Source organism: Vicugna pacos, chromosome 3 (genome assembly GCF_048564905.1).
Source record: "Vicugna pacos chromosome 3, VicPac4, whole genome shotgun sequence".
In the NCBI taxonomy this organism is placed as follows: domain Eukaryota; kingdom Metazoa; phylum Chordata; class Mammalia; order Artiodactyla; family Camelidae; genus Vicugna; species Vicugna pacos.
In genome coordinates, this window is record NC_132989.1 from 30,406,213 (window position 1) to 30,419,545 (window position 13,333).

The 13,333-nt window shown below is 37.4% G+C and overlaps 1 protein-coding gene across 1 annotated transcript in view; it reads right to left on the reverse strand.

The window, feature by feature from the left end:
* Positions 1-7,357: 7,357 nt before the first annotated feature.
* The window catches only part of CHSY3 (chondroitin sulfate synthase 3), a 233,829-nt gene continuing 227,853 nt past the window's right edge, over positions 7,358-13,333 (reverse strand). The window contains exon 3 of the mRNA XM_006213876.4: positions 7,358-9,769. Within this exon, the coding sequence (XP_006213938.2) occupies positions 8,207-9,769 (1,563 nt within the window). The 3' untranslated portion in view covers positions 7,358-8,206. The remainder of the gene's footprint in view (positions 9,770-13,333) is intronic.

A 13,333-nucleotide genomic window follows, 5' to 3' on the forward strand; every position in this document is an offset into this window, starting at 1 on the left:
AAAAAGAACCCTCATGTTTAATAATATTTGATTAAATAGCCATTGAAAGAATTTTAAAATGTGTCATATAATGTGACTGTTTCTAAAGATGCTGAAGAAAGCAATTAGAATGAGAAATGAATTCAGCTGTTCTGCCCATGTGACAGAGAGACTGTCACTGAGAACAGGAGAAATAATGAACTGCAGGTTAGAGTTGCCAGTTTAGGAACAAGTTCCCATCTAAAGAAAGAGGTACTGGTATCAAAAAGGTGAAGGACTAAAGAAAATACAAAAATATATTCAAAAGGCACGGGGGGAAGAGACTCATTTCCATGTACTTTTCTCTAAAAGGTCTTCAATTTCCTTACCGTTAATTTTTGGTAAAGAAATTTAAAGCTCAAATTCCTTGCGAATGCCCAGAGAAATTGTAACTGCAAGTGTGACTCACAGCAAGAATTTTTTTAACCAAAAATTGCTGTTATGAATTGTCCCAGAATATCTATTGTTTCAAAAATGACTTTGACATTTTCCCCAGGTGATTCAGAGTCAAAAGTTATTTCATGAACTAATCATAAAATTAAAAGACTATCCAGGAGCTATTAGAGTGGAAATAATGAAGCATGCATCTTAGAAGCATAAACTAGTATGTTTGATAAATGTATTTAAGAAGTGAGCTCAATTATGCATTTTGAAAGCATATAAAAAAGTATGCGATTTCATTCCAAAAGATATTCATTCTGTGTAATTTAAAGTCTTTCTTTGAGATATTTGTCCCACTATCTGGGAGTCTCTTTTTCCTGTTATATTAATTGCCTCCTTTAAGATGCTTTGAAACCATGAATTGCAGCATTATGGACAACCAGGACATTTGGTAGAGATTGGTGCTAACAAGGCAGTGGTTTGAACAAAATGAGATGTTTCTTGGTATATTGTCTCAAAGAAGGCATTAGTGTATGTTTGTTAAATGAAGGAATTATGGAAGGAAAGAGAGAGGAAAATTCATTTTGCTCATCTGTACAATGGGGAAGGTGGCACCTACTTTAGAGACGATGAAGCTCAAAGCAGACACTGTGAGTTAGTTTCCCGAGTAACAGCTCACAGCAAGTAAGCACTTAATGAACAGGAGCTGTTTTGCTGTTGAAATGAAAAGTCGAACAACATAAATCACTTTCCTTTTCCCTTTTCCTTATTAAAATGGCTTCCTGTGTGACATGACAGATGGGAAAAGTGTTCGGACACAAAGGGAACTTTACCTAAATTAACAGCATGTTGCTTAAGGGGCAGGTATAGAAGAAAAGGATTGCGAGCAATGTTGCTTCCTTTTCCTTCTGAGCCCTTTCTGAGCTCTTAGCCTTAAAAGAATTCTGTGGAATATAAAAATATGAACATTATTGATATTGGGAAAATATAGTCACAACTGTATAAATCATACCATTATTTGGTATTCTTAACCTCCGTATAATGTCTTAGCAGAACAAGATTATAAAACATGTGAACTTATTCATTATAAATGTAGTTTGCAAAAACAAAATGTCTAAAAATACACATTAACATTTATTCATGAAATCTCCTCACCTTTAAATGACTGAATAATTAATTCAGTAAACATTTTGATGCAATGCTTTGTCCATTTAAGGTACAAACCTGAATTTAATGTTGAGCAAAGTAACTGAGAAGTTGGATCCTCTCCTTGGAGGAGATCAAAGAGTTTCTAACTTCTCTGCCTTCAGTTTCTAGTCTAAATACTCAAGAGGCTGTGTAAGATCCATGCCCTGGGGATTCCAGTTGGCTGACAAGGAGGAGAAATACATTCCAGCATGCTTGAAATAGATCAGAGTTGCTAATGAAAACGAGTTGAAAAACTTACGTTAACTTCAGCCTTCAAGCTCATGATTTATACAATAGTAACATCTCAAAACCAACACTAGAAAGTTGTAGTCTAAACATTATATAGCCTGTATCAAGTAGTTTCGTGCGGGGGACAGGGAAGAATCTGCTGGCAGAAAAAAGGAAGGAAAATATTAAAAGGAAAAGTGGGTCATCAGTATGTTAGAATGGAGCGAATACTAGGAGGAAGTGAAAACGAATACTGCAGAGATACCCACACCCCTACTCCCCTGCCATTTTCTTAGTATTGTGCTTTTAATTAACATTTTATTTATCACCTATTAAAGACTTCCTTTTAGAGACAGTATTGGGGCCACTTTGGTGGGCATGGGAGGTGAAAATAAATTTGAGGCTGATTATGGTGACAGAATATTTAGTAGGTTAGACACAGAAAGCTATTAATCCTGAAGTTGTGGTATTTATTTTCATTTCTATGTGAACTTTCAGCCTAAGTTATTTTTGACTGATGTCAAGTTGAACACTTGATGCCAAAATCAAGACACAAGAATCAAGGTAGGTTCGCATGTCTGCATTTGAAATTTACCTACAGATCTTAGAGTCTATGTGGCATATGCACATACTTCTCCCTACTTAGCGAAAATAAGAAAATGTGATGTTTGTGGGAATTTAGGGTAGAGGAGTCAGGTGAGAACCAAGAAAGAGATGGAGAACAGCCTCACAGAAGGAGGCCTGATAGCAGTGAAAGGTTTGCTTTCAGGTAATGCATGTTTCAGTCTTAAGAGTTTCTACTTGAGAGTATTGTTCCCAAGCAAGATCCCAACACATATGTGCTCATCAGTGAACATCACAGATAACAACAATTATTCTAGGGAAAAAAACCTTTCCTTCCCTGTTCCTCCTTTTTATAGGAGGTCCAATTTAAATACAAATTTACCTTTCTAATCTTATACTCACAAATTCCTTCAGAACTGATCCTATAAATACCAAGGCTGGGTGGTAACAGAACAGCAAGAATGTGTACCAGTGCCTGATGGATAATCAAAACTCAGTCATCTCAGCTTTTATACCAATCTTTGGATGAATACATATTGACTGAATTCAATTGAAATACAATCCTGCATGGAGTAGAATTCTAAATATGGTACAGACGTTGGCAGCTTCTTACATGAGAAAGGAAGAGAGAAACAGACAATTGGATGTCAAATTGAAGGCAACACTGGAATATCCTGACAGCTTGATGCCAGCGCCAGGTGGCCCGCTGCGGGCTGCAGATGTGGCTGTATCACCATCGGGGGCACGAATTACTGCCGATGTCTCATCATCCCCACCACCTGCCGAGCCAACCTTGGCAGCGTGACGGGAGCCTGAGCGAGGCTGTGGGGCACAGTGGCAGAACCTGCTGGCATGTTCTGGGACTCCATCCCATCTCTCTTGGGGCTACTGCTTGAAAACGGGAAGTCTAGGAGGCTTCTGGCACAGACAGACCACCTCGACTGTATGTTTGACAATGATTAGGATGCTAATAAAAGTGCGGATGGGGAAGGTAGGCAAGTTAGCAGCACTAACGACTGATAACAGATCCCTTTGTTGCCCCTCAGGACACTTCTTTGCCCAATCGCCCTGCGATACCCATAATTACATAATTACTATTTCTGATGAGATATGTTGTCAATGTTTAAGCATAAATGAGACTTCGGGGCGGGGGGGGGGAACTGCACAGATTACTTGCAGTCTCCTTGTAGACAGACATATCCCTATGGTAAGGCTACACTAAGTTTCTATGACTTGCAGGACATCAGATTAGTGACTCAGAAAGCCTCGGGTGGTTGGGAAGGAAAGACAGCTTGGCCACGTAAACTGTGTTGATGCTTTCATTCCCCCATGTAAATCTCATCATCATGGCCAAGATGGAGCTACACGTCTTTTACTGGCTATTTGAGACTCATCTGGACATTTCTGTTGAGTGACAAGAGGAAAAGAGGGGAGACACCATGTCTCTTTCCAGATACAAGTCTCCCATAGGCTATTACCTCCGGGATAAGGCAGTCCTAGGTGAGGGCTCGACGGGCCTGGCGGCCCTACTGCCTCTCATCTGGCAAATCCAAACCATTAGAAAAGGGCCTGGTCTTCTGGGTCCTCCTCCTGGAAGAAGGAATTGCTCAAGGTGAATTTGAAAATGTGACCACATAAAACCAGAATGGCCCAGCCACAGGGCTGCTGACTAGAGATGGGCTCCAGCCTAGAGATGGGCTCCAGCTTTCTTAGGCTAAAAACAGGAAACAAACCAAATGTCCATCAACAGATGACTGGATAAAGAAGTTGTGGTATATGTATACAATGGAATACTACTCAGCCATAAATAATAGTAAAATAATGCCATTTGCAGCCACATGGATGGACCTGGAGATCGTCATTCTAAGTGAAGTAAGCCAGAAAGAGAAAGAAAAATTCCTTATGATAGCACTTATATGTGGAATCTTAAAAAAAAAAAGACAAATGAACATATTTACAAAGCAGAAGCAGACTCACAGCCATAGAAAACAAACTTATGGTTACGGGGGGGAGGGGGTGGGAAGGGATAAATTGAGAGTTTGAGATTTGCAGATACTAATATATATAAAGTAGATAAACAACAAGTTCATACTGTATAGCACAGGGAACTATATTCAGTATCTTGTAGTAACTTATGGTGAAAAGGAATATGAAAATGAATATATGTATGTTCATGTATGACTGAAGCATTGTGCTGTACACCAGAAATTGATACATTGTGAACTAACTATACTCCAATAAATATATATATATTTGTCTGTCTGTCTATCTTATCTTATCTACCTACCTATCTATCTGTCTACACACACACAGACGGAACCAAACCAACAGAGGGACCTCGTAACTTACCTTTCCAGTGAGCACTTACTCCCTTGGTTGGACTATCACTCCACTCACTTGGGTCATTCATTCCTGTGGCTTCCATGTACTGACTAGGCACAAAGGGCTCAACTCTTAGATTTAGAAATATCTTACCTCTGACAAAGCTGCCTCAGGCTAAGTCTGTAAGAGTAAAGTAACATAAACAGTCAGGCAATTACATGGTTGTTTCACTGTGGACAGTTCTGCATTCAGCTGGCTGAGCCCATAAAGAGGGGCTGTTGCTGGCATCAGGAACCCTGAGCATTTTTTCCTGCTGTGAGGTCCAAAAGCTTGTGAGCAAGGAAACAGAAGAAACCCTTCTCCAACACAGTGCTACCCAGAGGGAGCCAGCATAGTAGGGGAAGACTGAGATTCAAAGCCTCAAGAGGCTCTAACTGAGCAAAAGATCAGCAAACTTATCTCTGTCCAGAACCAGCATACAGCAGAAGCAAACTGAATGGTGGATGGAACATGGTCATGGAGTCAGCTGGACCTCTGTGCCCTCATTGTCTCCTATGTCACCCCAACAACTAAGAAGCCGTGGGTTAGCATGGAAAGACAGCAAGTAACAGAAATCTCAGCTCTACAGCATGGCAACTATGACAACTCATGACAAGTTACTTAATCACTCACGGTCTCAGATTCCATGTCGGTTGAATGAAGAAAATAGTATCAGTATTCTGAGAGCTGTTATGAGGATTACACTTAAAAGGACAACATAAGTAAAATGCAGTGTTGTGTTGAGTGCCCAGAAGACGATCGATACAATGATGTTGAAGGTTGATGGAATTGCTCTCGAGGTGGTATTTAAATAGAACATCCATAGCTATCCAAATAAGGTAATGCCAATACCGTACGATATTGTGCTTCAGGCTGTATTCACATTGCGTTGCCCTTGAATCATGGGATTTTAAGTAACAGATATTACACGGATGGAAAAACATTCAGTTTCACTAGTATAACTCCAATACATTTCAGTCAAGAACTATCACAGTACCTGAAAAAAAAACATAGGAAAACTTAATGCAAAATTATAAAATAGAATTTAATGCACTTATATTAGTTTCAGTATAGGGTGCATGTGTGTAATTAAGTTCAAATGAGCTCTCCGCATTCCTGTTTCATCAGCATAATTTCATCAATACAGTGGAGAATGCCACTTCATCCCTGGGCAGGTGCCTCATGACTCTGTAAGACTTGGGGTGTTTTAAGTGAGGCCTCTGCATCAATTCTTCAGTAAAACTCTCTGCTGTTTCAGTTGCCTAAGTTAAAGAAAACAACAGACCTTGATTTCTTTTCTTCATTAATAAAATCATTAATAATTATTATTTAGTAATAGCTCTTCCCAAATGACTACCTTTACTGAATGTTAATATATTTACTGTACAGGAAAATAAAACCCACAAAAGAGCTAAGAAACAAAACATAGGAAAATAAGCTGTTAAAGTCAGGGCTTGTGAAGGCCGGGGACAATTTTAGAGCAAAGATCAATTCTGAATTGTTGGCCCTGTCAAGATTTTTAACATCTAAAAGTGCCATTAATTCCTTTCTGATGAATCTTGCATTATTAAGATTATATGTTATAGTCAAGGAAAGTGCCATGACATTTGACACAATGTTAAGCAATGTTATTTTTTTGAAGCGCCCAAAATGTCTTCACTAGAAGAGATTGCTACCCTGTAAGGAACTCATTACTAAGGCAAATGCTATATGGCCTCTTGGCAGTCAGTTCCAGACAATGGTAACAAAGCACAGTAATTGCTTTCAAATCAATTGTGATGCAAATATTAGTGTTCTTGTGTGAAAAAAGAAAATCAAAGTGTAGAACAGTATGTATGATATGCTACATTTTGTGTATAAAGGGTGAAAAAATAAAACATGTCTTTTTTGCTTCTGAAACTTTAGAAAGACATGCACATGAACATACATACACCTAAAATGGCAGATATGTGTGGCTGAGGGCAGATCTTGGTGAACAGGTAGTGAAGCTGACAGCGGAAGACATTTAAAATTTTTGCTTGATTTTGGAACTGTGCAAATGGGTTACCTATTTACAAAATGAAATTTTAAAAATATGACTTCTAAAGATCTTTTTGCACAGATTTTAATTTTTTCTTACATTTCTTTAATGAGATTATGTTTTTCTACAAACTAGACAGCATTGACTCAGTTCTAAGAAAGAATGATGCAGGAAACTAAACGACACTTTCCCATGTGTTCTATAAACTACAAAATTATAATTGTAAAATTAATTATATACTTACGTTATATTATAAATATAAGAATATTTTCATTATATTTATAATTTCCCCATTTACTTTTGTATCTTTGAGCCATCTACCAACCCACATTAAAGGCCATTTCTGACCAGTTCTTGGTTCAGTTTGATCACAAAGCTGATGAGATCAAGGAGGAATACTTACCCTGGAATGTAAATTATTAAATTTTAAAAACTGTTCATTTTAATCACTTATGAAGGTTAGGACTTAAAGCACAATGATACAGATATCATGCCCATAATCTCTTATTTATTTTCCTAGCCTGTGTAGCAAGCACCTTTTGGCGACGATGACCGTTAAGAAACACATCAACTACGACTGAAAGGAAACAGCACAAATTTTTCAGTGTTTTTGAAAAAGAATACTGTTATACCTGTGTTTTATTATAAATAACCAGGTTCTGTCATTATCTTCTTGCCAGCAAATGAAGGACATTGTCTCATAAAGCTTCTAAAATGTACATGAATATTTAATTAAATCATATTTCCTTGAGAAAATAAAGTTCATTCGCATTTATAGCAGACAGTTCTGAGGAGTACATAATTGTCAGAAGACCAGGGTAGCCAGTACCGGTTGCTTGTGGAACAAAACTCCTCAATTTTTAAAACTTCTTTTAAAAAATAAACATACAATCATAAGTGTTCATTTACTTTAAAAATCCTAAAGATGAAGAAAATTATTGTCTATATATTTAAGTCCTTGTATAAATTACAAAACTCAAGTTTATGTTACAGAGTCCCTTCCCCATAGGAAGCATAAAGCACTTTTGTGGTACCTTTCACCAGTAAATATTCATATCACATTGAATTTGACAAACAAAAGAAAAGTCGATATTGCATCTTTAAGCCCAAGAAAACATTCTTCTAAGCTGTCTCTCATGATGAATGAGCTTCAAAAGTCATTTGATTGCCACAATTTAACTCAATCTCAAATAAAGATATATAAAAGTTATACATATATTGACTTCAGTAGAAATCTGAAATATCAGTGAACTGCAGACTCTTCTTGTTTGAGGTCAACAAACACCCTTTGGAAGACAACCAAGAGTTGTTTAAGACCAGGACAACAAAATAAAATTATAACAAGAATAATTATAATAATAAAAATAACAATAATCAAATAAAAATAACAAAACCAACAATGAGGTAAACTCCCCTTGAAAAAGGCAGTATGTGTTGCCCGGACTGTCAGGAGAGAGTTCGATTGTACCTGACACCCAAATGTTTTTCCAACCACAGTTCAGCCAGTTGCATGGCTGAGGCAAAAGTACTTGCCTTGGATCCCAAGCACATCTTATACTGCTTAGGGTCCAAGTTAGGGTCACAATGAACTGGATGGAAAATATGCACCACTCCTACTTCTTGACTTCTGAAGGGCCTTAAGCCAGACAGAATAACTTTATTGTAGAGATCTACATCTTCCAGTCCCCAGCCTTGTATTGAGGTATCAAATCCACCTGCACCCAGAAGATCACTTTTATAAATACAGGTAATTCCATATCCATAGTCTCTCCAAAATCCAGTCTTCTTTGAGAAGACAAAGTCATCATCAGTGGGAGGATTTCCCCCATTGGTTACCTTTGGGTCATACTGGCTAAAGATGATGGGGTAGTACACCTGCTGTCCCTGAACTGTATTGTCTCTACATCGTTGGAGAAAGTCTCCTCTGAAGATCAAGTCAACATCACAAAATAGCAGCAAAGTATCATTGTCAAACTGGGAAGATCCCATCTCAAGACCCAGACCTCTGGAAAACTCCCCCTCCATGGGGATCAGGGTCATTTCCGCTTTAGGGTACTTGTTTTGATATTCTTGAATCAGCTCAATATGCTTGTTGGAATCTTGGCCAGAATCCTTACTGAAAAGAATGATGACCAGCTTTACATTCTGGTTTGGGATAAGACAAGTGTTCTCAAAGTTCTCCATGAATCTCGAGAAAATGTCATACCTTCCAATGAGAGGAACAAGAATGTGTATTTTCTTTTCATTGTGCCCTCCCATTTCTTTGGCACCTTGAAAAGAAGACAGTATCTTTAAAGAATTAGAGATAAAGGAGAATGACTGGGTGTCACTGTTAATACTCTCTACAAGACTGTTGACATCTAGCTCTTCAGTTTCTCTGAAGAAAGGCTTGCTGAACAACTGCTGAAGATAGGCATGACGTCTCACTGGCACAGTCAGTTTCCTCCCCTTGTGCCTTTTGTATAAGAGGAGCAAATCCAAAATGTACTCCACTCCATGCATGGGATCAACCCTGCGATAGCCATACTGGATTTCCTTGAAGTCAATGAGCCGTCCTCTGCTCTTAGCATTCTCATTGATCATCTCCATCACCTGCAGGACGGTATCATCCAGCGCTATTCTCAGGATGCTGTTGATGCTCTGTCGAGGAGGCTGGTTCTCAGAGGCTGAGTAGAGGAGCTTCCCTGTCAGGAACTCCCATTCTATCACTTCATCTCTCTCCCGAGGCTGGAAGTGGTTGAAAGAAGGCATCACTCCCAGCTGCTGGTCCTCTTTGCTCACTTCACTATTACTGAGCTTGCTCATCAGAGCGCTCTCCCGGTGGAGCTGGATGGTGCGGTAGCGAAGTTCAGAAATTTTGCGGCTGAGCATGTAATTATGAAGCCTGTATTGGTAGGCAGGCCTTTTGTTTGGATGAAGTGTTATGGCTGCGTGGATTTTGCTGTTGTGAAGGTCTTGTATATAACCCTTCCGATTGTGTTCATAATTTTCATGGAACAGTTGCTGCATCTGAAGAGTAGAAGGAAATCAAGATGTTAGAATAAATTCAAAAAGAAAACAAGTAATAAATGAAAATATTTAAATGAAAATATTTAATAAAAATTATTTATATGGTCTGACAAAACAAAAATGCCTTGTGAAATTTATATTTAAAAGAAAGTAAAATATTTAAAAATGTCAGATCTGTATGCTGTAACACTGCAAATTCACTTCCTGTCAATTAATATGCAAATATTGCAAACTAACTTCCAGCTATCTATTTTTAAGTAAAACATCTTTTCATGCTTTCTTTCATCTATTCATTCTCAAATCAACCCGAAATATCAAAGAAAACAAGAACTGTCTATCCATAACCCCATAATCATTGTGAGGATAAGGCAGAATGGGTAGAACACAGATTTTTCAAAATTGGGGTTCACCCTGAGGAGTAAGTCCGATGCCTTTTTGCTTGGAATGGCGGTATCAGCCCCAGAGGAGACCTACATTTTATTTAGCATTCTGATAGACCATCTATACAGAGGAAGTTCTTGGTAAGGTAAAAACTACTGATCTTGATCTATACTGCTTACCTAAAAGATGGTATCCAAAACTAGACCTGCTTGACATCCTTATCAGCCAAACAGGCTCTCTGCTAACTTAGACAAAGCTCACCACCTCAGGCAGAAACAAAAATGAGATCACACTTCAAACTGTCGGCTGACTACTCTGCCAGTTAATGAAGACACCTCCACCACACCCATTCAAGAAAATGACCAATGGAGGAGGAGGTGGAGGAAGAGGAGGGGGAGGAGAGTCAGCAGCAGCAGGTGCAGCATGAGACATATGTGTGCAAATAAACTGATGAACAGGAGGAAAGGAGCGCTGCAAACTTAAGAATACACATCAAAGCAAGGAAAAATTATAGACAAAACAAATAAATTGAGGAAGATACAACCCCTCCCTTTCAAAAAGAACTCAAGGAATAGATAGATGAGCTAAAGAAGAAATGCTACTAGTCCCAAGAATGTGGACAAATCTCACAAACAAGTGAAAAAAGCCACATATAAAAGAACACGTTTTGTATGATTCTATTCATGTGAAATTCAGAATCAGGTAAAGCTAAACTATGCTGTTGGCTGTTACAATAGCCATTAAAATAACAAGAAAGGAGGTGGGGTTTCTGGAGTGCTGGTGATGTTCTATTGGTTGATCTAGGTCATTGTTACACATATGCATTCAATCTGTGAACATTTATTGAACTGTTACTTAAGATATATTTGTTATACTCCAAATAATAAGACTTTATTTATTTTTTTATTGAGTGATAGTCAGTTTACAATGTTGTGTCAATTTCCAGCGTCGAGCACAATTTTTCAGTTATTCATGAACATACATATATTCATTGTCGCATTCTTTTTCACTGTGAGCTACCACAAGATCTTGTATATATTTCCCTGTGCTATACAGTATAATCTTGTTTATCTATTCTACATCTACCTAGTTCTAGTTTTATTTTAAAAATATGTATACAAGTGCATATAGCACTAGGTAGGGTTTTCTGATATATATGTATATAAATGTGTCTGGACATGTAGGGAAAGTGAGAATATGACTATCAGAGCAGTTCTCCTACCAAAGGTGACGTAAAAGGAATGAGGCTAATACCATGGCAACTTCTTTATCGCCACTATTTCACCTGGTTCTTATCCTATACTCAGACAGATTTCTCAAGTCAACATCATCTGACTCTGAAGAATATAACAGCAGATATTTCAAGATGCATTTTGGACTTGAGCCAAGACACAGTAGTTCAGCTGCATCCAGTATTTTTTTTTCTGAAATCACATTCCAATTATTATTTGAAACTTTGATCAATGTTAAATCAAATTAAATCCATAATTTTCAGTGGCCTATTAGATCTCCTCTTTTGTAGTATTATTATTATTTTTGCCTGAAATTACCTCAACATTTTACTTTAAGTTATTTTCCATGGATTTTTTTTTGTATGCAACAAGATAAAAAGAATTCTGATGGCATGTAGAATACTAATTATACAGCCTCTAGTAAGTAGTGGCTTTCTGAAACTTTTCTTAAGGCCTACTTTGCATTACTAAGAGAAGAGAGCGTGCTAAATTAAACAGGAAACATTGCTCAGAGGCAGACTGCAGAGTTACCTAGCTCCTTTAATGATATTAAAGTGATTAATACTGTACAACTTGATAAATGTGACATTCTGTTATAGGTATTTTGTTATCTGAGTATTAAAATGTTTAACTAACTTGCATTATTCACATCATTACAACCCAATCCACCAACATAGTGCTTATTTTTCAAGCACATTCCTTCATAGCAATATTACAGCAGATAAAGACAGTGAGGGGGCAATCCTTAAAAATAGTACATTTATACATACTCTAGGTAGTATGGTATTGATGAGACCATCTTGAATCTATGCCATATCTGCCATTAAGAAGCAGAGAGTATATCCAAATTTTCTACTTTTATGTTTAGGGAAGTCCAAGCTATACAGGACAGATGGAAGAATATAGTTTTCAGAAGATGAGTGTGGCACTGTCTAGTTGGCTTGCTTCATCTTTGTTCATTTTCGGAAATGCTTGAGTTATACATACATTCAGGGCTTCAATGCATCTAATAGGCCACTGAGGTACCTTCTCCTAACAAAAGTTCTTAACATTTTACTACAATGAAGATAAATTATTGTAGGGGTTTCAGGAAACCAAGATTCGAGAGGGTTAAGTAATTTAACCAAGGGTCTACTGACAGTAATGAGATTATGACTAACACTAGAACAAGCAGTTAATTTTATCACTTATTGCACTAAATTCTGAATGTAGCAAAACTGTTTTAAGAAAAAGTATAAAATATGCTTTTAAAATTATATTAGCTTGTTTGAAATAATTCAGGGCTTCCTCTCCTTTCAGAATTTTCAATCGATTTCATGGTACCTCCAGAGCCTTAGACTGAAAGGGAAAATCATTTCACATTAACAGAATCACAGCAGCAATTAACATCAGTGTGTCCTGACTGACCCCAGTGTTTTAAGTGTATCACTCAAAATCCCATCCTCTGAGAAGGAAATTACCTGAGAAGTTATAGATAAATCTATTATGAAAATCAGAGTAGAAGAATAAAAGGCAAGATTTAGTCGTACGTAATTATTAATCTTCTATAACATTAAACTTCCATTTCCTTTTTAGATTCATTAATAATGAAAACATAGCAAAGACAGTTTCTGAAATGATCATAGCTATGTAAATAAAGGACTTCATTTTAGCAATTAAAATCCTGAAAGAAATACTAAGGAGCTGAGTGCAAACAGGCACAGGGTAACTTCCGGAGCCCTGCAAAGCTAGATTGTGCTAATGGCTGCACAACTACATAAATTTACTGCTATTTAACTAGGTACTTAGGAGGGAAGACTTTTACAGAGTGTAAGTTATAACTCAATAAGGCTATTTTTGAAAAGACATTGGGAACGTTAAAAATAAAATCCAGCAAACTCCAGCTTTAAAAATGAGGAGATCAGAACAATATATAGTCACCACAGTACAGGTAGGATTTCCAAAAGCTGAC